At 34.6% G+C, this 27,119-nt stretch overlaps 1 protein-coding gene across 6 annotated transcripts in view; it reads left to right on the forward strand.

Annotated features, from left to right (window-relative positions):
* The window catches only part of ATP8A1 (ATPase phospholipid transporting 8A1), a 290,003-nt gene that overhangs the window by 134,509 nt on the left and 128,375 nt on the right, over positions 1–27,119 (forward strand). For all 6 annotated transcript variants that reach the window (XM_074229523.1, XM_074229525.1, XM_074229524.1 and 3 more), the window contains 3 exons: positions 3,159–3,228; positions 10,338–10,422; positions 12,311–12,450. In XM_074229523.1, coding sequence (XP_074085624.1) covers positions 3,159–3,228; positions 10,338–10,422; positions 12,311–12,450 — 295 coding nt within the window. The remainder of the gene's footprint in view (positions 1–3,158; positions 3,229–10,337; positions 10,423–12,310; positions 12,451–27,119) is intronic.

Raw genomic sequence — 27,119 nt, forward strand, 5'->3', positions numbered from 1 at the left:
AGTCTTTCACAGCTGTTTTTTCACAATGTTACCCTTACATAAAATATTCTCTTGTTTCTTCTCATTTCTGCTTTCGTTTATACTACCCAGATTCTCTCAAAGTATCTCTTCGGTCATTTCTTATGGCACAATAACTTTCCATTACATTCAACCTAAGTCACCCTCTTTAATTCTAGTCCTTTCCCCCCTCTTTTAGTTCCCTCCTGCAGGATCAGGAAATTTATTTGACTTGGGAATATTCCCTCCCATAACATCTTTTCTATTAACTCCTTTCCTTCCTATAGCCATATGTTTCCTTGTTGAATTTTTTGCTTCTCTATACCAAATGTGTATTTGGGTTCAACTCTTCTCTATCCATTTCAGAAAGAAAAAAACTGAGATTCATCTGATGCACACTTCCTCCAAACTTTTCTTCTATGTTTATATATTCTTTTACTCATATACCCCATTTATGACAAATTATAAAGCTTCTTCCAGTTTTCTCAAATAAATTTGCATTTCTTGATTTCTCTGGAATTGTTTTTCGTTCAAAATTCCTACTCAGCTTGGTCTTTTTGCAATAATTAATATGTCCTCTATTCCATGAAAGGTTCATTTTGTAATTGTTTCCACCTTTACTGATAATTTAATCTTGATAGTAACTTTATTCCCTTTGCCTTTTACAACATTATTTTCCAAGATCTCCTCATTTTTAGTAGAAACTGCCAGATCTTGTGTGATCCTGATTGTCTTTCCTTGATACCTGAATTGCTACTTTTTTTTGACATGGGAATTCTAAATTTTGATAATGATGCTTCCTGAAACTTCCTTCTGGAGTTCTCTTCAAGAGGTGATTAGTATGTTCCTTCTATTTTCATTTTGCTCTTGTGTTCTGATAGATCTGGACAATTTTCCTATATAATTTCATGAAATATTGTTTTTTAAAATCATGATTTTCACAGACCCCAGTGATTCCTTAATTATCTCTACCTGACCTGTTTTCTAGGTCATTTGTTTGTTTTAGCCTCAGATAGCTTATTTAAAAATTTTTTTCAGTCTTTTGATTTTGTTCTTCTATTCCTTCCTATGGTCTCAAGTTATTGATTTCTATCTTATCCATTTGCAGGGAGTCCATTTCTTTGGTACAGTTTACTATTTTTTTCTCTTAGCTATTTATTCTATTTTGAATTATTTTCTAGCTTCATTTCACCTAAGATATTCATCTAATGCTTGTAGAAAATCTATTTTTCATTTGAATTTCTGCTCAGTGAATCTCTAGATTTATATTAGGTTTTTGATACTCCTTGGTGTTTTGTTTTTTTTTTTGATGTTCTAATCTCTGCAACTTTAGTTCCTGAATTGAGACCTTGTGCTAGTATCTGACTCCACTCCTTATTGCATCTTTGGTTAAAATGATCAATCCCATTTGATCTTATCCTGGTTCCCCAGGGTTCTTGCTAACCTCCAACTTTGTGGGGTGAGGCCTCTAGATCTTTGAAATTCAGGATACTGGATTCTCATAACCCTTTTTGAAATCTTAGGGCTGAGTTTTTGAGATCTCAGAGTCCTTGAGCTTGGGCTGTCCTTGTCTGAGAACCTTATTGTAGTCTGAGAGAAAGTTCTATTATCCTTTCTGGTCAGTGTGCCTTGATGAGGTTCCCTGGGGCTTCTAAAGCTTCTAAACCCAGGGGTTTTCCTGAGGGAGCTAACTGCTTTAGCTGTCTCATAATAAAGAGCCTTCCTTACAGGTGACACATATCCCTGTGTACTATTTCCCTAAAAGGTAGCTTGATCATTCTGGTGCTCACTTTGCTGGTAGAGCCTCTTTTCCTATTGTCCATGGACTTAAGTTGGCTTTTTGTGCAGTCATGTGGTGGGAGAAGACATTTCTTTGTATTTCTTAGGTTTTAGGTCCAAACTTTAGGAATAGAGATGTGAGAACCTAGGGACTCTGCCTCCCATTCAAACAGTCATTTCAGGAAAAAATACTTTGATTATGTTCTTAATGATGATAATGCCCCTGATTGAAATGACTGCTCACATTTATGTAGCACTTTATAATTTACAAAGATCTGCCCTTCCAACCCATGAGAACTGAAATGACCTTTTGCAATACTGGTGTCTTGCGTCAAAGAAACCATTGTTACTCCTACTGAAAAAAAAATTTAAAAAGGCAGGCTGCTTTTAATTCATTATGTGCTATCAAATAAAAATACCCCAAACAATGTATTATTAACTTACTTTCAAATGAAGCTATCAATGTATGAAGTAGACTGCTATCAATGTATGAAGTAGACTGCTATTCCTAATTACTATAATGAATCCAATTGACCTCAAAACAATTCTTGCTCATGAGAAGCTCATAAACAGGGTGGGAGAATCATAGGTGCAGTTATCATAAAAGGATCTTTTTTTAGTGATGGAAAAAAAACCATGTAGGATTCCAAATGAAGACCTAGCATCTTTTTTATGGTGCCATTCTGTTCTCAGTATAATTTGCTGTCTCTTCATTGATGCATTGAAACATTTTGTGCATTTGGCAGGCAGTTTTCATTAAACTGTGCTTATCTGTATCATCAACCACAGTGATGAAATGTTTGTTCTTGATAGCTCAGATTTATTTATGTAAATTAGATTTTGCATGCTACTAGAGGGCTGCCTCCAGTCACTGAAGAAGGATCATTTTAAATGTCCAAATTCTTGTTTTAAGGGTCAGTAGTTAACTTAATCAGTGTTTTTATTAAAAATTAAAGATAGATTGATTGCATTTCTTTTTAGTTACATTATCTTTTAAGCATTGCAATTTATCTACTATGGTACATATTTGGATAAATACACCAAATCTGAAAACACTGGACCAGAACCTATCGAGTTAACTTTTCCCCCAGGAGTAGTATTTTGGGAGGTGCATTAACTCTTTCAGGTCACTAGAGAATCATTTTCTAAATTATTCCTCCTAGAGAGTAAATTGTGCCCCAGTGTCTTGAAAAAATTTAATGTTGCTTCAAAAATGTCTAACTTTACTCCTGGGGAATAGTTTGTTTGTCCGGAAGGATGTGGTCCATTATTGGTTCGAATTTATTTCTGCACTGCGAGTATTAAAGTCTGTGATGCATGGCAAGCATTTCTATGCACATTCTGGTTTAAGTGCACATTATGGAAAGCCTCTTTTCTTTCAGCACCAGAAAAAGAATGTCAGTGATTGTCCGCACTCCATCTGGGAAGTTACGGCTCTACTGCAAAGGAGCAGTAAGGTTCTATTTTGCATTGTTAGAGTTTTGATTTATGAGCGTTTATAAATGTATATTCTAGGCAAAAGGGAAAATTTCCACAATGAAAATGTAACACAGATGTTTAGCATGAAGTCGTTGACATCAACCCCTGTTGATATTTTGCGGTAATGTTATCCAGCCTCTTTTAGTGAAATGTGGGGCTCCTTCTGCATAAACCACATGCTTTGAAGAATTTGTACTAAGGTTTTGATTTTTTTATAATAATTTGGTTTTAATGCATAAATATTAATGTTTATATTGTAAAAGTCTGTTAGGAAACACTTTTTTTGTATTTTTTTAATTATAAATAGGATGGTAAAATTTAACAAGAGATGTAGTGCGTTTTTCAGGCCATCAGAATGAAAGACTATTTTAACCACAACTATAATTTAAGTAATTTAAAGTTATATTTAGAAAAAACATTTCTTCATATGATTATAATTTTCCTTTTACTGGTTTGGCTATAGCTGATTTGGGGTTACCAGGTTGGTTTACAGTTTCTTGTCAGATTGTATTTAAATAATAATATAATCAGATATATATTCTATAAATTTTGCTGGTTATACCTGGTTACTCAATTTAAGGATTTGTGATTTCATGAATGTGGGTCCTTCCACCATGCAGATAGCAACTCTTTGCATAAATAGACAGCTTTCTTGAGTTAGAGGAGCTAAACAAGATTTAATTACCTGACCATCAACTCTCTGAAAAACTCTGCATTTAAAGAAAATACTCCTTAAACAAACATAGCCTTGGAACTCCCATTTATTGAGATGATAATCTGCTAACATAGGTTTTGAAAACAGGAGAACACTCATCTACAGTTTTACAACATCAGAGTAGTACGTTAGTGACAGGTACATTTTACTGCACCTGAGGAAATTGGGAAGATAGCGTTTTATGTCTCTTCATCTAGGTTGTAACTATAACACAGGGTCCTTGAGAAAATAACATAAAAAATAATAACTGAGAAGAAAATCACACTACTAGTCAGTTATTATTTTAAGTTATTTTCCCAAGTATCCTATGTTATAGTTACAAATTTTCTGAAATTTAGAAAATGGGAATATGAAACTTTGCTTTGAAACATAGTTTGAAGTTGAAATTCAGAAATCTTTATGACTTGTTGAATTATGAAATCCCTGAGCTATAAAATATAAATTGATCCCTTTTTGGATATCATTTGGAACCTTTATCATGATTTTGGGAAGATTTTTAGTGATTTTTATCATTTTAGTTGATTTGGTTCAATAATTGCTTTGATGGGGCAGCTAGGTGGCGTAGTGGATAAAACACCGGCCTTGGAGTCAGGAGTACCTGGATTCAAATCCAGTCTCAGACACTTAATAATTACCTAGCTGTGTGGCCTTGGGCAAGCCACTTAACCCCATTTGCCTTGCAAAAACCTAAAAGAAAATAATTGCTTTCATTTCTTCTGCCAAAAATTTTTAAATTTTAAGTCTTGTTACAAGGATAGTTAGCAAGTCTAACATACAGGAAGTATTTATTAAAAACTTATGCCCTAGGTATTGTTCTAGATGTTTGGTATATAAAACCTTTAATCTATAATATATGGATTTTTTTCAAATAAGATAGGTCTTTTGGAGTCACTCTTTTGAGGCGAAAATTTCTTAAAGTTCATGATATGAAAAAAATTGATTTAAGTCACCCTCCCTAAATTATTCTTTTTTAAAAAATTTTTCATGACTCCACAAACATTTTCCCAATTATATGCAATGATAGTTTTCAACATTCATTATTTTGCAAGGTTTTGAGTCCCACATTTTTCTACCACCCTCTCTTCCTCCCCTCCTCTCCATGGCAACAAACAATCTGATATAGTTGTACATGTACAATTATGCTCGACATAGTTCCATATTAGTCATGTGAAAGAAGAATTAGAACTAATTAAAAATGAGAAAGTAAAAACATAAAAGAAGTTTTAAAAAATGAATATATAGGGGCGGCTAGGTGGTACAGTGGATAGAGCACTGGCTCTGGAGTAAGGAGATCCTGAGTTCAAATCTGGCCTCAGACACTTAATAATTACCTAGCTATGTGGCCTTGGGCAAGCCACTCAACCCCACTGTCTTGCAAAAACCTAAAAAAATGAATATAGTATACTTTGCTCTGCATTTAGAATCCATGTTTTTTTTTCCTTTCAATATGGATGTGGCACCTAAATTACTTCTTTAGTTAAAGTTTTGAAGATGCCTATATCTGAAACCCCATATTTGGGGGCTAGGACCTTGAACAGTCTGAATTCATATACCTACTCATGTTGGTAATTTTAAGGTACTAACTTTCATATCAGCTCCCTCTCTCCTTTCCCTTACCCTTTTTTTCATGCTGAATGTGTTATAGCCAACCATGTAAAGAAGTCTTATTGAAAAAAAGACGGGAAGAAGTGAAAAAATGCATAAAACATATACAAAGATGGAACCAGTTTATAGAATCCCAGTTACTTTCACTATATAAGTCCATCTCCTTGGCAAAAGTGGATGCAGATGGGATATGGTTCTCTTCTTCCTCTAGGAAGTAAAGTGATGATCATACTCTGAAAATCATTCGTGAAGATAGGATAGGCACACTCTTAGTCAGCTCTTTTGAAGAAGTATAAGTTGTGTCAATAATAATTTTATTTTATTCAGAAGGACATAGAACATATTTCATAGCAGACTTATGGATAGGCAAACAATTTATAAATAACTGATAGCAAAGTTATGTGTAAAAAGGATAATTACCGTTACATTAAATTAAAAATATTTTGTACAATTAAAGCAAATGTAGCCAAAATCAAAAGGAAAGCAGAAAATTGGGAGAAAATTTTTATAGAAATTTATCAGTAATAAATTTGATTCATCTTTCCTGTTGTGAAAATATAATGATGTGATTATATTTAGGTACTTATTAAGGCTTCATTAATCTGAGCATCCTATGAAGTCTAAAATTTTTGGAGTCTGTTATTTTTGCATTATTTTTTCTTTACAACAGATTGCATTAATTCAATTCAACATATATTTGTTAAAAACCTACTATGTGCAAGCCTCTATATTAGATGTTGGAGTTATAAAAACAAAAACCAGTTCCTTCCCTCAAGGGATTTACTTTCTCCTCAGATTATAAGAGATGTACACAGAAATGTAAATAAAAAAGTAATTTTTAGATTACTGCTTTTTCAATTATCAAACATTTGTTTTCTTTTTGCTGCCCACCCCACACCCCAACGGAAAAATAAAAAGCAACAGTTTTATAATGAATATTCTAGCAAAACAAAACAAATTTTCATAATTGGCTATGTTCCAAAATGGTACTTCTAATTCTGTATGTTTATTATATCACTTTTCTGAAACTAGATGTGTAACATTCTTCATCACTGGTCCTCTGAAATAATGGTTGTTTATTGCATTGTCCAAAATTCCTAAGTCTTTCAAGATTTTCATTGTTTTCAATATTATCATTATTAGAGAATATTTTTTCTCTTTGCAAAGAGGAGGTGAAGAGAAGGGAGCTAAAATTTTCATGGTACTTTAGGGTTTAGAAAACACTTTCTTTTATTTATGTATTTAAGACTTCAGGATTAAGTGACTTGCCCAAGGTCACACAGCTAGGCAATTATTAAGTGTCTGAGGCTGGATTTGATCTCGGGTCCTCCTGAGGGCTGGTACTCTATCTACTCTGCCACCTATCTGCCCCTTACAAAACACTTTTAACTCATTTGATAACCCAGTGTGGTAGATACTGTTTTTCTCTTTATTTTACAAATGAGGAAATTAAGGCACAGAAAGGTTAAATGATTTCATCACAGACAAGAAGTTAGAATGTCTGAGAGGATTGATCTTAGGGTTCCCTCATATCAAGTTCCATACTTTGTCCACTGGACCACCTAGGTGACTCAACAATGACTTATTTCAAATGCCCCCTTCTCTCTGCAAGTTTCCTCCAGGAATTCCTCACTTTTTCAGCTGAAATCCTCACCTCATAGATTAGTTTAAAAAAAAAAAAAGTCATGTTCTCCCTTTTCTGCTACTCTTCATCTCACATGTCCTTGATCTCACCCCCCACTATTTCTTCTTTTACTTCAATCTCTCCCCTTCTATATATCCTTTATCTCATATCCTCCTGCATTTGCTAATACATTAAACTGCTATCATCCCCCTTCTATAATCTTTAACCTTTTCCTATTTAGTTGATCTTTTCTGCCACATATAAACACACCCAAGTCTTCCCCAAATTTCTGTTCACTTCCTTCACTTAGAAAATCAAATTGCAGTTGCAACATCCCCCTTTGCATTCTGGTAACTTCATCATGCGACTGAAACTACTTCTCCAAAGATCCCAGCACCTTCTTAATTGAAAATTTAATAGCCTCTTCTCATCCTTCTTAATCTCTCTACATCACTTGGCATTGATCACCAATTTCTCGAAACTCTGTCCTCTCTGCATTATCATGACACTATTCTATCATAGTCCTTCCTCTTCATGTCTGACCTCTCCTCAGTGTCTTTTGCTGATTCATCATCCCTGTCATTCTCCTACCTAAGGATGTTCCCCAAGGCTCTGACCTTATGTACCTCCTCTCTCTTCACTTGCTCATATTTCATGACTCATCAGCTCCCATGGGTTCAATTACCATCCCTACCCAGATGACTCCCAGATCTATATATCCAGCTGTAGCTTCTCTCCCAAACTTTAGTCCCACTTCATCAACCGCTATTGGACATTCTGAACTGAATATCTCCTAAGCATTTCAACATGTTCAAAATAGAACTCATTATTGTCTTGCTCCTCCCCCCCAAAAAAAATCCCAACATCATTTAAAGACCCCACTGATCTTCCATTAAATTAGCAAACTACAGTGTCATCCTTAACTTTCTACAATTCCTCATTCCATATATCCAATAAATTTCCAATTCTTTTCATTTCTATTTCTGCAATATCTCTCAGACATATTCTTCTCTTGAATCACACTTTAACCCTTAGGTTTGACCTTCTTCATCTCTTACCTAGACTATTATAATATTCCTCTATATATTTGGCCTTCCTACTTTAAATCTGTTCCTTACTACAGTCTGTCTTTCCCATAGCTATCAAAGTGTTTTCCTAAGGCATAAATCTGATCATGTAATCATTCTACTCCATAAAATCCAGTGGCTTATACCTCTTGGATCAAATATAAATTCCTGATGGGCATTTAAATCTCTTAACATTCTAGCTTTTCTTCCTTCCTACCTTTCCAATAGTATTTCACTGATCCCTCCTCAAACTCTGGAACCCACCCATACTCTCCTCTCCACTATTTCACACACAGAGAACTGCCATCTCTGCACCTTTGTTATTTTTCATTCCTAGAATGCATTTCCTCTTCCCCTTTGCCTTTTGTAATGCCAGATTTTCCTTCAAGGGAAAGGGAAAATAATAAGCAATAATTTATTTTTAAAGTACTTACTATGTACTAGATAATGTGTATGTAGAAAACACTTCACTAATTTTATCTTGTTGGATCCTTGAAGACTCAACAGAAGCACCACAACTTTATATGAAGTTTTTCTTGATCCACACATCTCTCCCAGCTATCAATGCACACCTTCCAGAATATATACATGCATATCTATCACATCTATACACAATATGCATATGCATATTTACATACAAATGTTTCCTCCTTCATTCAAATATAAAATATCACAGCAAGATTATTTTACTTCTCGTTGGATCCCAGGACTTAACTCAATGTGTACTTCGTATATGTTGACCTTTTGACTACTGGACTTAAACTGCCTATTTTGAATATGTTTGAAAAGGACCATTTTTATCATTTACTAATATTATTTTAAGCAATTATGAAATTTTTTAATTTTGGTCATGGGCAATAAGGATAGCTACATCAGAACCCCTGTCAATTTATCCAAACCTCAGGCAACTCACTAAAGTTATCCACTAAGTTACAAAAGGATTAATAATGGTGGGAGTTCCTACACTCATGAAATTTATATATTAAAATCACAATATCACTTAACATTTGAAAAAATATTGTTCTTTTCCATTACTTTGTAATTAGCATATCATATTATGGCCATTAAATAATTTTTTTATGTTTACTAGTCCTCATGAAACTGAGGAGTCAGATGAAGATTAATTCTATTTAGAGACAATATCATATATATATATATATAAAATATTTGAACATATTGTAGACTATTCTCCTTAACTTTCCTACATATCTGTTTTTCCCTCAGTAAAACTTCAATTTTGTTGAAGAGATTCATTCAATTTTTAAAAGCCCTTTGCCAATTTCATTCAAAATATTAATTGCCTCCAGAAAAAAGGAAATTAATAAACTATAACTTTTATTCTTGGGAGGCAGCCATGAGGGGAAATCATCATTTCCCATTTCCCTTGTCTCTTCTTCTTACCATTGAGAAATGAAAATAAATTGATAATTGGGACCTCAAGTATTGCATCTGGGTTGAGGTCACAAGGTTCTGTTTCTCTCAAGGACTGTAAATCTAACTCTATTAGTCAGCTTTCAAATCTCACCTCTCAAGCTGGAGCCCCCAAATGGGCAGTACCTTCTGAGAAAATAATTTCAGGTAATGATTTATTTGGTCTTGGTCTAATAAAGCCCACATTAAAAAGTCCATTTACTGAAATTCTTAAAAACAATAAACTCAGGCAGAAGAATAACTAGAGGAATATGACTAGTATTCCAAAGGGGAAAAAAAGTCTTGAACAAAAGTCACTACTGGTATTCTGGGAACATACAAATAATATCAGTAACTGCTGATTTGATACTCTGAGTTAGTGGAACCCTCATACAACGTAGGAGTAAAGATCAGATTGTCAAGATATAGGGCCTTGAGATTTAGAATAATTGAGAGGTGAATCAGAAAGTTTTAAAAATAATGTTCCTGAATTTTTCCCATCTTTAGAGGAAAGTAAAATACCTTGGCATTAAAAGTTATTTCCTAGAAATGTTTATTTTGAATACCATTTTGCTAGTTATTGCTTTTAGTAATATCAAATCAAGTAGAACTGGCACACTTAACTAAGTAAATGATAATTTTCTTCTGGTTTATATTACAGGACACTGTAATTTATGATCGTCTGGCTGAAAATTCAAAATATAAGGAAATTACTTTAAAACATTTAGAGCAATTTGCTACAGAGGGTAAGTAATAAAGTGTGATTTTTAAATGTCAGAGTTCTGCTAATTTTTAATGATTGGGGTATTTTTAGTCAGATTCCTAAAAATAAGTCTTGATTAAGGCTGATAATATGATATTGGTAAAGCACAATGATACCCAACTCAGTGTTTCCATTTACTTGATTTTAACGGCAATGTATCAGTAATTTGCTTTTCTCTCTGTTTTTCTTGAGGGGGGGGGTGTAAGGATGAAAAGCAGGACTAAGTATTTACTTTATCATTAATCATGAGCATGTATAATATTTGCATTTGAAAATATTAAATTTAATTTTTAAGCAATATCAAATGTAAGAAAACTCCAAATGAGAAATTCTACAGTGATGGAATGAATATCTTAATGCAGATTTTGCAAGGAAGTGCTGACAGTCTCCTTCATTTGCCACATTGGTTGTTAGAGGGAAGAAGTTGAGGAACAGGTAGCAGAGGACAGGTCCCTTATCACAGCCCTGTTATTGCAGAAAAGAAAGGGAGATTTAGTTCTCAGGACACAGGGTTCCTGTGGTCCCAACCCTTTCATTCTATGTTCACCAAGTTGTAACTGGGAAAGTAAGGATAGCTACATCAGAACCCCTGTCAACTGTTGATGATTCTATAAAACGCAGTTGACATGTATGGGAACAGAGCACCCCAAGACAGAACACAGCACAAAAGAAAAAGTAAATCAAACTCTTATTATTCAAGGGACATAATTACAATATGAGGATCAGACAGAGATTTGTTTTCTAAATCAAGTCCACTGAAATGGTAAGTTCTTTTCCTGGGTTGATCTGGACCAGATATGAGATTGGGGATAGGGGGCAAAGCATGGAGCCCAGATCTAGTGGGTCATGGTTTGGGGATTATTAACTAACTCTAGAGGGAACACCTGAGAAATTGTCCAGTTAATTCTATTCATACTCCGCAATGGGAAAAGGCATGATTTGACCTGGCCTGGTGACTCTAGGGATTTTGGTTCTCCAAACAGTTTTGTTTATCAGGGCTGAAAGATTAATGAAGTCCTTACAGTAATTATGCAGACCAGGAAAAGTATGGCTCATTCAAATTAACATTTGCTTAGTAATGTGAATTCACGTAAAATTTCTCATTTAATACTCTTTAAGTATTCCAGGGTAAGTATTGCTATAGTTTTTTAACAGATAAGGAAGCTGAACCTCAGAGAACTTGAATGATTGGCCAAAGTTTGTTTGTAGCAAAGCTGAGTCTTCTCATGATAAGTCCCATGTCTGTTCCACCATACCAAACTGTCTTTCTTTCCTATGAAAGACTAAAAGACCTGTAATTATCTTCTTCTCCTCCTCCTTCTTTTTCTTCTGGTTTTTGCAAGGCAATGGGGTTAAGTGACTTGCCCAAGGTCACACAGCCAGGCAATTATTAAGTGTCTGAGAGCAAATGTGAACTCAGATCCCCCTGACTCCAGGGCAGGTGCTCTATCCACAGCACCACCTTGCTGCCCCAAGACCTGTAATTATCTAACATGAAAAAGGAATGCCTAGTAACAACCTGTCATTACAGTCCCTGTAGTAAGGGTCAACAAACAAACATTTATCTAATGAGAAAGAAGGAGGAAAAAGTAAAATTGCAATATAGTAGGATGAACTGAGATTAATTTAAACTTTTTCTTGGTGTTGAAGGTTGTTAATTACTTATTAAGCCTGTGACCAAGTTTAATTATAAAATCTCTTCAAGGACTTTAAAATTAATATTATTTAATAATAACATTTGTATCTATGATATTTAAAGTTATGTTCCCAGGGTAAATTCAGCTATTATAACCAATAGCTAAATAAAAAAAATTAAAACATATTCCTAAGAAAACCACATTTGGAACAGTGTTCTGTGTTGACTTTTTCAGGATTAAGGACTTTGTGTTTTGCTGTGGCCGAGATTTCAGAAAGTGACTTTCAAGAATGGCGTTCAGTATACGAGCGAGCTTCTACTTCTGTACAAAACAGGTTGCTCAAACTGGAGGAGAGTTATGAACTAATTGAAAAGGTGAGTGGCAGTTTATTTTACCATCTGCATCAGAAAATGTTCATCTTTCCTTTAGGGGGATACTGAAGTAAAGACCACAAATTTCCTGAGGTACTACATCATTTTTGCTTTTGGTATTTAGAATCTTCACAAATCTAAATAGAAAATTAATCTTTTTAACCTGATTGAATAATTGCTGAAAGCCATTTTGAATCAGATATTAGATCCTTTAACATCTCTTCCTTTCCACAGTCTTCATCTGTGCACTAAATGGCCATCCTCCTAGGCTACATGCAACTTCCATTCTAACCTCCTTTCTTCCATCCTTTTTCTATAACTCCAACTAATCCTCATATAAAACATAAAGTGGAAACCTCATCAAATGTAATTTAATTATTTTTATTTGACTTAGACCATGGAAATGACTTCTCAGATTCCCAGCATTCAGGACTTCTTTCCTATTATCCAACTGTTCTCATTTACATTTATATCAATGTGTGGGTGCCACTAACTTGAAACCAACCATCTCATTGTGTACCTCTCATACTCCATCTTTTTTTTACCTATGAATAATTGCTAATACATTTTCTTTGCTTAAAATGCTTTCCTCTTTCCACTTCTCTAAACATTTCACACATATAGATACATAGTTGAAAAAATAACCTGTTTTGTAAAATCTACCAAAGTCAACCCTATCAGTCATGGTAGTATTCACTCTTCCCAAATTAAACTCTCTTCTCTTGTTGTTTAATGGCTGTGTATATGACACCACTTTCATAGTTGGCTTTCTTGTAGATATAGCTTTCCATTTACAATTCTAACCAGGAGTTCTCCAGATTAAAATCCTTGGTCTAGGCATTGCTTTCCTCCTTTTTTTCCAGCCGTCCCTGACCCTTTCAATAAAATTGCTTATATCTGAAACAATGTAAGCTCTGTACCTTATTCACTTCCAGAAAAACTTGTTGGGTCTGTTGGGTTTTCCTTTGTGGTGTAGTGGATGGAGAGTAGGTCTCAGTCAAAAAGAACTGGATTCATATCCTGCCTCTGATTCCTATAGGATAATGTGATTATATCAATAATTCTATCAATATAAGTGACTCAAGAAAGTCACTTAATAATACCTGACACTTATATAATGCTTACTTTGTGCAGACACTGTGCTAAATACATTCAAATATAATCTGAAAGATCCTTACCACAATCCTAGGATTATCTTGTAATAAAAATAACTATCATTATTGTCATTATCCCCATTTTACAAATGAGGAAACTGAGGGGTAAGTGACTTGCCTAGGGTCACACAGCTAATAAGTGACTCAGGTCACATTTTAACTTGTGTCTTTCTGACTCCAGATCTGTATCTCTATCCATTAAAACCACCTAACTGCCTCCCAATGGCCCCAGAAAACTATGAAAGATTTCAAGTTGTAGAGAAGGTACCCCAACAGCTTTGGGCTGTTTCTTACTGGGAGCTTTTTACATATTCTGTTTACAATGACATATGTTTGTGTACATATGTATGAATATCTATGTATCTATATATTTGTATGCATAATTTAGCTGATTAGATGCCAATCCAGGTACTGAAATTGAATGGTTTTCTCTGTTATCCCATAGTTAAATCTTCTGTGATACCATTACCTTTTATATCTTATTCTTATTTTAGATAATTTTAAGGAAACTTTGAACTTGTTTCTGAAATTTTCCTCATTATAGAAGTCAAAAACACTAGGAATGATTTTGAAATAGTAATTTGTTCATCCTGCCTCCCTTTCTCTGCAACCCAAACCATGCATAACAGTTTCCCAGCAGCAATGAAATACAGTGATGTTATTACTTCAGTATTTTAAGGATCAATGATTTTTATGACATTGGTGTTTTTAAAAATTATTCTTATAGTTATTATCACTCCCTCCCACTGGTCCACTCATTTAAAAAAGAAAAGAAAACCCTCATAACAAACATGCCTCATTTAGAATATAGGTAACAAACATGCTGTGGGCACTATTAACAAAATAAATAATAATGCAACAGAACGTGGATAAAATTAATGCATGGTTTTCTAAAAACAGCTAGAAGATGATGCTAGGACTGAGTTCAAATTTAGCTTCATGTTGTTTGTCCTTCATTCTTAAGGAGGACCATGACATCAGATAAGTGATGCTATGATTTGCTAGTGAATTGGATTTAAGTGATAGCCTCACTCTCTTCTTCAGAGCCATCCTGGTCCAGTGGCATGATATGGATCAAGGTGACCGAATTCCAGCTTCAGACACTTAATAGTTGTGAGATTCTGGGCAATTCACTTAATCTTCTTTACTTTAATTTCTTAGTCTATAAAATGAGCTGGAGATGGAAATGGAAAGCATCTTCAGTATTTTTACCAAGAAAATCCCAAATGGGAACACTGAGAGTCAGATATGACTGAAAAATGACTGATAACAAAAACAACATCAAGCATGTGTCCTTCAGGAATTCTGAGTATGGGTTAGTGACTCAGGTTCTACTTGATTTTAATACCACTGTTCTAGAAAAGTAAATCCTATATTAGCCATGTCCAGAAACCTGTCTCATTTTGAATTTTAAGTCTGCCCCCTATTTGGGGGGGGGGTAGCATACTTCATCATTAGTTCTCTCAATTCATAGTTTATCATTGCATTGATCAAGGTTCTGAAGTTTTCAAAGATGTTTTTCAAATATAATGTTGTTAGTGGATGAATTGATCCTTTATTTCTCCTCATTTCTGTCATGGAAATTTTTCTCAATTTTCCCTAAAATTCCATTTAGCTGCCTCTTCTGTTACAGTAGTATTCTATGATATTCATATATATTTAACCATTCACCATTAGGTGGGGCACTCCCTTAGTTTCTGACTTGAGGCTATGAAATAAACAATTAAAATATTTTTTGTAGCTATATAGGTCTGTTTCCCTCTTTCTTTAATTTCTTTGAGGTATAGGCCTTGTAGTATAGTTCAGAGTTAAAAACTATCCTGTTTAGTGACTTTTAAGGCATAGTTCCAAATTATCTTTCGGAATCAATTCCCAGATCCACATTGGTATTAGCATTCTTTTCACCTCTTTACAATTCAATCCTTTTATGACTTCATAGAGAAATAATTCTTTGTGAGTTGCTGTGACCAAAACATTCATCACTAGAGACCCTTCAAGCTTAGACAGACTTGTCCTTTAATAAATGACATCAGTCTACAACAAGCTTTTCTCATGTTAGAGCTTGTGATCCTCTGATGTAGCATCTGAGGACTCTAGAGCATCTTCTGTACACAATAAATCATCTGAATAGAACTTTCTCCCAAGAATGTGTATATAGATACATCTTTTTAATTGTCCATATGCAAATATAGATAGATATGAAATTAATGAAAGTTTAACATTTACCTAGAAATGTTTATAAAATTCTTAATTCCAGTTGAAGAATATTGTAGGAAATCCTGGAAGCACTTAACTGAAGATAACAATTTATGAAATGATCAAAGCTTCAGATATTTTGAGGAATAAAAATTTATGACTAAAACAATCTTAATGAATCCCTTCTTCCTTAAAATAAATGTTCAGCTTTTTGGCCAGCAGATGGTGTTGATGAGTCATCTGGATTGCCACATTCAACTTGAAAATCTCCTGAAAAGTATGCTTGATATAGCTAAGTCCCAATTAATGCAAATAATGCATCTCATGAAGTAGCTGCTTTATTCAAATTCACAATGAATATTTCTATTGGTCTGGAACGAGTTATATTTTACATAAATTATAACTTCAAATCTGGCAAATTTGAATACACATGATGACTTCATTTAATTAAATATTTTCATGAGATGAGTCACACTAATAAAGGTCTAGCAGTATACCTTACTTATCGATAAAGAATCCCCCTTATCACCTTTGCCTTTTATTTCAACTAATAAAAATGGGAAACTGCTTTCTAATTCTTCTTTCTAATATAATATACAAGAAGACTTAGAGTGTCAGAATCTTATAACTGAAAAGGACTTTAGAGATCATCTCATTCTAATTCCTTTATTTTACAGATGAGAAAACTGATCCAAAGAGATTAAATGATTAATTTAAAGTCAGTCAGCTAATTAGTATCCAAGTTGAAATCTACCTTGTACTTGATCAATGCTCTTTCTACCTTACCACAGAAAGGTTTTTCTTATAGGGCCAAATGAATAATAATACTTAGCTCTTGTCCTAACCTTGGGAATATTCTGGGATTGTATCTTGCTTACCTTTAATATATACCATTCTCCATTCTGACCTTATTTAGGATAGGTAGTTTAGACCTCAGATGAGTTTCCATTGTGTTCTGTAATCAGTTTAGTTTAATGAAGCATAGGATTGAAATGGTAGCTTTTATGTTTGTTTGTTTGTTTCTTTTGTCCCCAGTTCAGCTGACTGAGGGACTACAGTGGACATTAATCTTCTCAAGAAATCTAGTCATCCAGAGTTGAGTTTGGTCCTTCCAATCTCAACATCCCTTAACCATCTAGTCAGCCTAAGTAGCCTATTTGGCTGACTTACATCTTTATTAATACAGTGTATAACATGTATTCTCACATTTATAATATTTAGTTACACTATTAGACATCAAATTATTTTACTAAATCTTTGGTTGACTTTTTAAAAATCATAATGATTTTAAACATTTTGGCTTGATAGCAAAAGAGTAAAAGATCACTTATAATCAAAGACTAATTGTCCTTATTCATATAATTAGAGAAAAATGAATTTATAAATTTTTGAAACAACATTTTTGCCTCAAAAATTAAAATTTTTAATCTCTCTGGATGTAATGATAACTTTACACTTTTTGTGGTTTCATTCCACTTTGCTTTGCATGCGATTCCACATGCTTTGTGTATCATTTTAGTAGAGGTCTTTTCCTTTTAAAATTTTTTTTTTTTTAGATTTTTCAAGGCAATGGGGTTAAGTGGCTTGCCCAAGGCCACACGGCTAGGTAATTATTACGTGTCTGAGGTCGGATTTGAACCCAGGTACTCCTGACTCCAAGGTTGGTGCTCTATTCGCTGCTCCACCTAGCCGCCCCTCCTTTTTAAATTTAATGAATTAGAGGGGGAGGGCATAATACTTTAAGGCTGCAAACTCCACCAGCCTGGTTTTTAGCACTTCATTTTTGTTCTTTTTTTAATGTAATCAAAGCATTTCTTTCTTTTGAAGTAGTCATATACTATCCAAGCTGAAAAGTTATCTAATTAGTCTACTGAGTGTTAGTTATGGATTGGAAATTGTTTTCATGGTACACAGAATCATTACATTTTAGGGCTGAGACTTTAGATATCACCTAAACCAAACTCTCATTTATCGTTCCTCTCCCCCTGAAAAATGAAGCAATTTGTCCAAGATGACCCACATAGCAAGAGAAAGTGGAATTTGCAACCTAGATCCAACTCTTTAACCAGTACTATTTCCCCTGAACCATATTGCCTGTATCATTCATTCTGTGTAATCATTGAATCTACTAAAAATACTGTAACTTGGGCTCTAGAAACATAATTAAAATGAACTTTTAAGGAAGTTATATATTTGTGTGACGATGACTATTTGCAAAAACAAGTTCTAATATCTTACTTTGTATGTCAGTTATTTAAACACCTCCCTTAATAACAAAACTAATACAAAAGATCAAGTTTATTTGAAAAGCCCTAATTGTTGAATAACAAAATTAACGATCTTATTAAAGAAGGAAAAGGGAAAAAAGGAAAATATCATCAGATCCTTCATAGTTACCTTGACCCAATTTGAGAAGGAAAACGTCAGTGTGGTACTGTGGTACTGTGGACACAACAACACTTTGAGTCTGTTTTAGTCACTACTTGAGAGAATTTACAGTTGTCTCATTCTTTCAAAGGACAAAATCCACCCTCATTTTCTCTCAACCCTCTTCTCTGTAACTTGTCAACATAATTTATTTTATTAACATAAGTTTATTGGAATCAGAGTTTTAGGGCAGATATTTATTGGATATAGTGGTTAGCTAAAATAATGAAATATATAAAAGAATCTCAGTTTCAGTCTTTTCCAATTGGACATTATAAGAAGAATGGATAAACTGAAAAGTGATACATTTGCTTCATTGAACTCAGAGAAGCTTTAGTCAGTTCAGGAATCCATAACTCCCTTATTTGCTCTATTGCTTGCAGAGCAATTTAAATTATTTACTTCAAAGGGCCATAATGATTTTTGTCCCAGTTTTTACTCAAGTATTAACAAGAATAAATATATCTAACACTTCATTTTCTCACAAGGTTTTTAGTGAATTCATTGTCTGACCTACTCAGAGGTTATTTTATCATTGCGCACACACATATGTATATGTATATTTTCAATCTATACACATATATGCATATATCAAAAAATGTTAAGTTATGTATATATGTATTAAAAGGTGGTTGTATTCTGCTGGAAACCAAAAAGTTATTCATGTTAGTTTTCTAAAAGAAAGTTAAACATAAAAATGCCATTATATACGGTAGCCCTACAAATTAACTAATATTAGTCCTAACATTTGTGAATGTAAACTTTGTCTGAGTTATAGAGAAGATAAAGTGAGACACAATGCCTAATAGTTCTATGGTATACATTAGTGGTATCAGACTCAAATGGAAATTGAACCCACCAAACTAAAAATAAGGATCACTGGAGGCTGCATATTAATTTAGAAAATCACATATTAACATTATATTCTATTGTATTTCTATTTGTTTTGTTAAACATTTTCTAATTACATTTTCATCTGGTCCTATATACTCAGAAATGTTTTATCACCTCTGTTCTAAATGGTGATCTGTTAGGGAAATAATTGAGATGACAGTTCCTTCAGGTATAAAAATCATTCTCTTATTTTAATATGCTGTGTGAGATCAGAGTTCTTACCCTTCTGGTGGTGTGAAAAAAAAGCCTCTGAATATTTTCTTAGAATAATATTTGAAATTATATAAAATACAATTCACAGAATTATAAGGGAAATCAATTTATTAAAATCCACTTATCAAATGGTTATTTATTTATAAAGTTCATAGTTTATTTATAAAGTTCAAATGATCCAAGTTGACAGCACCAGCTTTGATCATGTTACAAATTTAAACTTTGGGAAGCTCCCCATTTTTTAAAGAATGAGATCCAAAATCCTAGCATTTTTTCTGTGCTGTCAATCTACTTAGAAATATTATCATCCAGGGTTCCACCTTAAGCACTGCTTAATCATCAAATCATCCCTACAAGAAGACATTATGTATTTTCATGTGTCCTTTCTTTTGTCCATGACATTATCTCCCAATCATACTATCCCAACTGTCATCATATCTCCTTATGAAATCCTACCTATCCATTGAGGCTTAGGCCATTCCTTGAAGGCAGGTGCTGTTTTATGTTTTTCTTGTATCAGTACCTAGTAGAGCCTTCCTCAAAATGGGTATTTAATAAATGTAATTTGATTTATTAATAGTGATATCCCCTTTTAAAAGCTCCTACTCACCTTAGACAAAAATGACCCTTCTTTTCCCTCTTCTCTAAAGTCTCTTGTCCCATTATTGTATTGCTGAAATTTCCCTGCCAAGTCCCATCCTTGGATCATTCACACTATTTTGTGCCTTCGCTTCTACACACGTGCTACTGAATGAGATTGGGGTAAATCACAAAATTGTGCTGACTAGGTCCACTACATATTTCAAAATCTCAACTGGACCCTTAGTGCTCCAAGGAAATTCTTTTAACACCTCTAGTTAATTCACTGTCCCACAAACTAAACTTTTCATCTTAAACCTCCCTTGGTTGCTCTTCCTCTCATCCCATCCTCTCATCTGAGAATCTTACCTCCAAGTTTAGTGAAATAAGTTCAGGCCACTCACTGAGAACTTCCTTTTCTCCCTTCCTCATTTCATATCATTAAAATGTCTATCTCTACATCCTTCTCTCGTCTCAAATATGGAGGGGGCTTTTTTTCACCTCTTTATGCACAAGTGATCCCATCCCATTTTCTCCAGCAGATTGCCCCTTCTGTCATCCACGTTCTTCTCTCTCATGTATCTTCTGTATCCATTATCATCATGCATCTATCCCTTAGTTTCCTAATATACTTCATGGGGTTGATGAGGAGAGGCATATACTGTGATGTGATAAGATTGAAACTCTTGGTCAGTGTTTCTTCCAATTATTGCAAGTGCATGATAGTTTATGAAAAGGTAAAAGAAAAAATTTGAGAATTTTAAAAATTATTCCATTAACAAATCTTTTTTAAAAAATGCTTATTACCTGAAAGAAATTTGATAAGAAATAACCTCTGCTCAGTGGTGTTTTGACGCTTTGACATGAGATTTTAGATAAATCAGTATCAGTCGATACGTATTTATTAGGCACATATTTAATATGCCAAATACTTTGGTAGGCATTAAATATAAAAAGAGAGTGTGAAATAGACTCTACCATCATGGAAGCTAGCTCACATCTGGAAGAGACAACATGCATATATAAGGGTATACACAAATCAAATGCAAAATAGTTAAGATGAGGGTTAGGTGAATTTGGAAAATTTGCAAATTGACTAACTTGGAAAGTAATCTTGATCCATTTAGCATGTCTTGCTGTGAAGGAGAGAAAAGAAAAATAGAAGTATATTTTGAATAGGTTTATTGGTTTTTTGGGGTTTTTTTTTTTTTTTTTTTTGCTGAACTATAGTTTGTGAATATAGGAAGGATATGTGGTTTTTTTTTTTTTCAGGAAAGGAATTCCCAGTGTAGAAACTCTCTTCATCCATGCAGATCTCAACCTTTCTGTGACTTAGGGAAATCCAAGAGATTTGCCAAAGATATATAGACATTGACTGACTTGCCCAAGGTCACATAGCCAGTGACAGCAGTGAAGTATGAACCCAGGTTTTCCTGACTCTGAGCCAATGTGCTTATTCAGTCTAGTGTGCTGCCCCTTTCAGCTAAAAATATGTAACATTTCCTTTCATATTATTTACATTACTGTTATATAAAGTGTCTCTGTGTTTTCTGAGACCAAGTACCTCCTTGATGTGGCACAATATAGATCAACCTTGTTCAGCATATAAATGGAAGAATCTACTGCTTTAAACATGTGGCAGAGAATTGGGTTAGTAGATTCCACGTGAGATATAAAACCTAATGAAAAACAGGACTTTTTCTTGAGCACATGTGACAGCCAAACTCACCCTGGCTTCCATATTAACCATAGAATGCTCCCCCCCCCCCAGATAAAACATAACCGTTATTCTCCTCAGGGACTACAAATATCATTTCTCATTTGTACTAAAACTAGATGAAAACTGGTTTGAAATAGGAGTTGCATGGAGAGACTTAGCACTATAAACTTGTAATAATTTACTGCTTCATTTCAATTGACAGTCAGGAGTATTTCCAGCTCAATCAGAAGGAAACAATAGGGCTTCTAGCTGTTGGGGAAGCTTAACAAAGACAGATCTAGTAGCACTTGATCCCAAGACCAGTAACTACTGCTGCTGATACATCTGCTCAACTAATGAAGCCAGAGAAAAAATTTAAAATTTGCTTCAAAATTAAAGAGAAACTATCCATGTTAAGTGAAATTTCGGTCTATAAAGTCAGAGTAAGGAGGAATAACTGTTTATATTCAGGTCTGTCTTATACCAATCCCTATATAAATGACTGCATATATCCAAATTCATGATATTTGAAGTGATATATGTATACATATATATATATATATATATATATATATATATATATACACACATATGTACATAGATAGATATGCAAAATGTGCTCAATGGAAATATGTAAGACAAATGCAAGTAATGTAACCACTTCAGGGGGATTTATTATTCACACCCAACTGTACTTACTATGAAGTTCCAACAACAAATCTAAAAAAAGATTCTCCCTACCTTCAATCCTCTTTACTGTCTACTGATAACGAAAACACTTTAAATTAGCATTGGTTTACCTTGAAAAATTTCCTGATTGACTCACTCATTTTTTCTTTCAACTTCTTATGGGAATCTCTAGAATGTGCAACTAAAAATTGATACTTGGAGTCAGTCAAAAGGATTGGGACAAGTAGATTATAGGTAATAAAAATTTTCAAGATTAGGTTATCAGCTGAAGTCCAGGGAATAATAACTGAAATTTATATGATGCTTTAAAGTTAGCAAAGCACTTTATATTTTTTTCTGCATTTGAAACTCAAAACAACTCTGTGAAGTAAATATTACCTCATTATACAAATAAGAAAATTAATGATCCGGGATGTTTAGCCTAGTACATTCAGCTAATGAGTGTCAGAGGCAGACCCATGTCTTCTTGACTCTTAAGGCCTACATTTTATTTACTCTGCTACACTGTCTCAATAGATGATAAATTATATGAACATTGTTTTTTAAGGTTTGAAATGTACTTTATATCGATACAACATCCCTATGCAGTAGAAAATGAATGCAAATAATTATTTTCATCTTATACATTAGACAATTGAAGCTCAGAAAAGTGAAAGATAACTTGCCCAAGGTCACAACAAATGACAGAACTGGGACTAGAACTGAGGTCAACTCAATATAAATACAGTATTTTTTCCCAGAATACATCCTGCTGCTTCCCAAAGATAGCATAATAATAACAATGCATACTTCCATAAACTTTACAAAGTACTTCCCTTACTTCAAGTATGTAGGATAGGCAATTCAAATATTATCATTATGAATTTAATGATTCTCAGTTGGTTCATCTGTAAAATAAGGTGGTTGGAAGAGATGATCTTTAAAGTTGATTCCAGCCCTGAATCTGTGATTCTCTATCTTTCTTAAGTTTCCTCAACTAATTTGTGGAGGAGCTGAGTAGGGACTGCATATCATGTAGTCGATACAGCACTTGCCTAGGCACAGTATTCAGATGACTAGTACTTGTGAACAGGAACTAAGACACTGGACAGGAGACCAAGGCAGAATTGTCGTTGCCCATGTCATAGTAGCACCCATGAACAAGACTGTGTTGATTAATTCGATAATAACTAAAATAAGCTTTAAGTTTTTTAATATATTCCCTCTATCTGGGATCCAGGAATGAGTGAGGTTGATTCTGCAGTTGGGAAGCAACTAAACATTCACATCCTATATTATTGTAAAGATGCAGGCATAAAAAACTAGAAAGAGCCATACAGAAAATACTTTTGTAAGAGACTTGGTTTTGAAGAGTTTAGTTATAAGTAAATCAATCATCTCTTCCATCCAACACCTTCCAGTTCCTACTGCTAGGACTGTTGCTTACTCACTTGTCTCCTAGTCCTTAGTCTTTCACCATTCTACTCATTCACGCCAGGTTTCTTGTCCTTTACATTAATCAGATAAATTTACTGAACTATTCAGATAGCTTCAGTAAGTCTGCCTATTGAATTTGTAAAAATTCCTAAAATTGGTATTCAAAGCCCATCACAATAAATCATTCTATGGTTTTCTAACTTCCTCACACTATTCTCCTATATATACTCTATATGTTATAAATTAGAGAAACCCAAAAGAAATGTGAGATACACGGATTTACAGAATCCACCCTAAATGTTTTCATGGACTCTTTGGACCAAACCTGTGATAGAACATTATGAACTTATGCTGCTCTGATCAGCCACAGTTGCTTACACTTGATTCAAACATAGTAGTGTCATTTTGGTCCTTTTTGGAGAACAGAGGACAACAACTAATCAGTGTTAGACAGATTAATGTCACTTTCTGAACAAACTCAAGACATTCTCTTTCTGTGCCACATAGTTCATTCTTCTGGGAATTATGCCAATTTCCAACCAAGTAGCAATGAATGACTTCACTGAGAAATTCCTGACCGTTTTTTATATAGTCTATTTTCCATCTGGTGCAGGTAGGTGACACAGTGGATAGAGCATTAGACTTGGAATCAGGAAGACTTATCTTTGTGAGTTCAAACTTGGCCTCAGACACTCACTTGCTGTGTGACCCTGGGCAAGTCATTTATCCTGTTTGCCTCAGGTGCTCATAAAATGAGCTGGAGAAGGAAATGACAAACCATTCCAGTATCTTTGCCAAGAAAGTCCAAGATTAGGTTCCTAAGAATCAGACATGCCTGAAATATTCAAATATTCTTTCCATCATTGACACATAATTGTAAGCATTTATGAATTGCCCACTTTAGGCCAGACCTTGATACAAACACAAAAAATTGAAATAATTCTTTCTCCCAAGAAACTTACATGATATCAGGGGAATCACCTATAAACATGTAAATAATATAATATGTAAAGTAAATGAAAAATTATTTTAGAAAAGAGAATCCCAGAAATTGGAGGTAATACAAAAAGCTCCTACCAGTACTTCCAGACAGCTATCTATACTGAGTCTTCTCTTCTCTGGGCTAAATATCCCTGCTAATTTTCATATGATGTGACAGCTTTCTAGTTGTCTTGCTCTGGCTGTTCCCTAGTTTATCAGTGTCTATAGTTCTGCATCTCAAGTAATAGTGACCCTCTACAATTTTCGATGTTATGTGTGAGAGACTAGGTAAGTAGTTAGTAGATAAACTTTCAAGTACTGCTTGGGGCACCTTAGGTTTTGCAGTCCAACTCCCTAGTAACATTCCCTGGTGTGTGACCCTGACTATACCCATGAGGAAGGGAGCCAGTAGTTTATGTGGCATGTGTCAGTGACTAGATATTGCATTGGACACAGTGCAACAAAAAGATCTGAGAGATGTAGATGTGTCCTGAGTATTCAGCATCAGGCCATTCATAACTGAACTTAATCTCTCACCACTATAATAAATCATGACAATGTGTAAAGACTTTAGTATCAAAAGATGAAGACAATATATCAAAGAAATATTGCTTACAATCCTGTTCAACTGGAAAAAATGACTTGAGAGTTTAGTAAACTTTAAACTCAATGTGTCTCAACAGTGTGAAAGGCAAAAAGTTAATGAAATCTTTAAGAGCATCCGGGATGGTGGTGGAGCCAAGATGGCATCATGAAGGCAGGAATTCCCAGAAAAACTCCAAAAACTGTCAAATTATGATTCTACCCAAAATTTAGAGGGACAGAGCCCACAGAAAGACTGAGTGATACAATTTCCCAGTCCAAGACAACTTATAAGTTCTTCAGGAAAGGTCTCTTTCACAAGGACTGGGGGATTGGAAAAAGCCACTGGGAAGCACAGCTGCAGCTCAGCTGGGCCAGGGGCCTGGGTCTGTGGCAGAGGTGATGTTTCCAGACCTCCTGTCCCGGAAATCACCAGGAACAGCTTGAAGGGTGGTGAGAGAACTCTGCCACACCAGAATGAGTGTAGAACAAGCATAGCCTCAAAGCAGCCCTGCAATGAGAATCTGCAGCGGGAACCAGGGAAGACAGCCTGCACCTCCAGAGAACAGTCCACAGATGGTAAGGGAGTCAGGGGGGGCTGCATAGGTATCTTTGGTCTCCTGTGGACAGGACTCAGTTGTTTGCCCACACCCAAATCCAGGTTGAAGTTTGGGCTCTCATACCACAATAGCCGAGCAGGGACTCTCCCACAGCTACAGGGCAGAGGGGAGCGCCTGTGATCATCCACATCCCAAGGCACAGGCAAGAGAGCAGTCAGAGCCACTCATTATATCTTGGAGGAATTAATGTCCCTCTGGGTTGTCCCAAAAGCCACCCAAAGCCTTGGAAGTGTGGTAAATCAGTCATAGGCTGATGGAAATGAACAAACAAAAGAAAAAAGAAGACTCTGACCATAAAAAAATTACTTTGGTCCCATTGAAGATTTAGAAGATGACAAAATCAAAACTTCTGTACCCAAAGCCTCCAAGAGAAATGGAAAATGGGCTCAGGCTATGGATGAGTTCAAGAAAGACTTTGAAAAACAAGGGAAATAAAGGAAAAATTGGAAGGAGAAATGAGAGCAATGCAGATAAATGATGAAAACCAAATCAGCAGCTTGGTGAAGGAAATACAAAAAGTACTGAAGAAAATAATATGTTAAAAGCAGTTTAGGCCAAATGGAAAAAACAACATGAAAGGCAAATGAAGAAAAGAATGCCTTCAAAAGCAGACTTGGCCAGCTGGAAAAGGAGATTAAAAAGCTCTCTGAAGAAAATAACTCCTTCAAATGAAGAATGGAACTAAAGGAAGCTGATAACTTTGCAACAAATCAGGAAGAAATAAAACTTCCAAAAAATTAGAAGAAAAAGTAAAATATCTTCCTGGGAAAACAACAGACCTTTAAAATAGATCCAAGAGAGATAATTTAAAAATCATTAGGATACCTGAAAGTTATGACCAGGAAAAGAGTCTAGATTTAATTTTTCAAGAAATAATACAGCAAAATTGCCCTGAGATCCTAGAAGCAGAGGGTAAAATAGAAATTAGGGGAATTCACCAGTCACCTCCTGAAATAGATCCCAAGAGAAAAACTTTCAGGATTATTATAGCCAAATTCCAAAATTACCAAGTCAAAGAGAAAATACTAAAAACAAACAACTACTATGCCTCTATAGTCAGGATTACACAGGATCTGGTAACATCTATATTAAGGGCTCGTAGGGCTTGGAATATGATATTCCAGAAAGCAAAAGAGCTTGGTCTACAACCGAGAATCAACTACCCAGAAAAACTGAACATCCTCTTTCAGGGGAAAAGATTAACTTTCAATGAAACAGAGG

Source organism: Macrotis lagotis, chromosome 3, assembly GCF_037893015.1.
Source record: "Macrotis lagotis isolate mMagLag1 chromosome 3, bilby.v1.9.chrom.fasta, whole genome shotgun sequence".
Classification (NCBI taxonomy): Eukaryota; Metazoa; Chordata; class Mammalia; order Peramelemorphia; family Peramelidae; genus Macrotis; species Macrotis lagotis.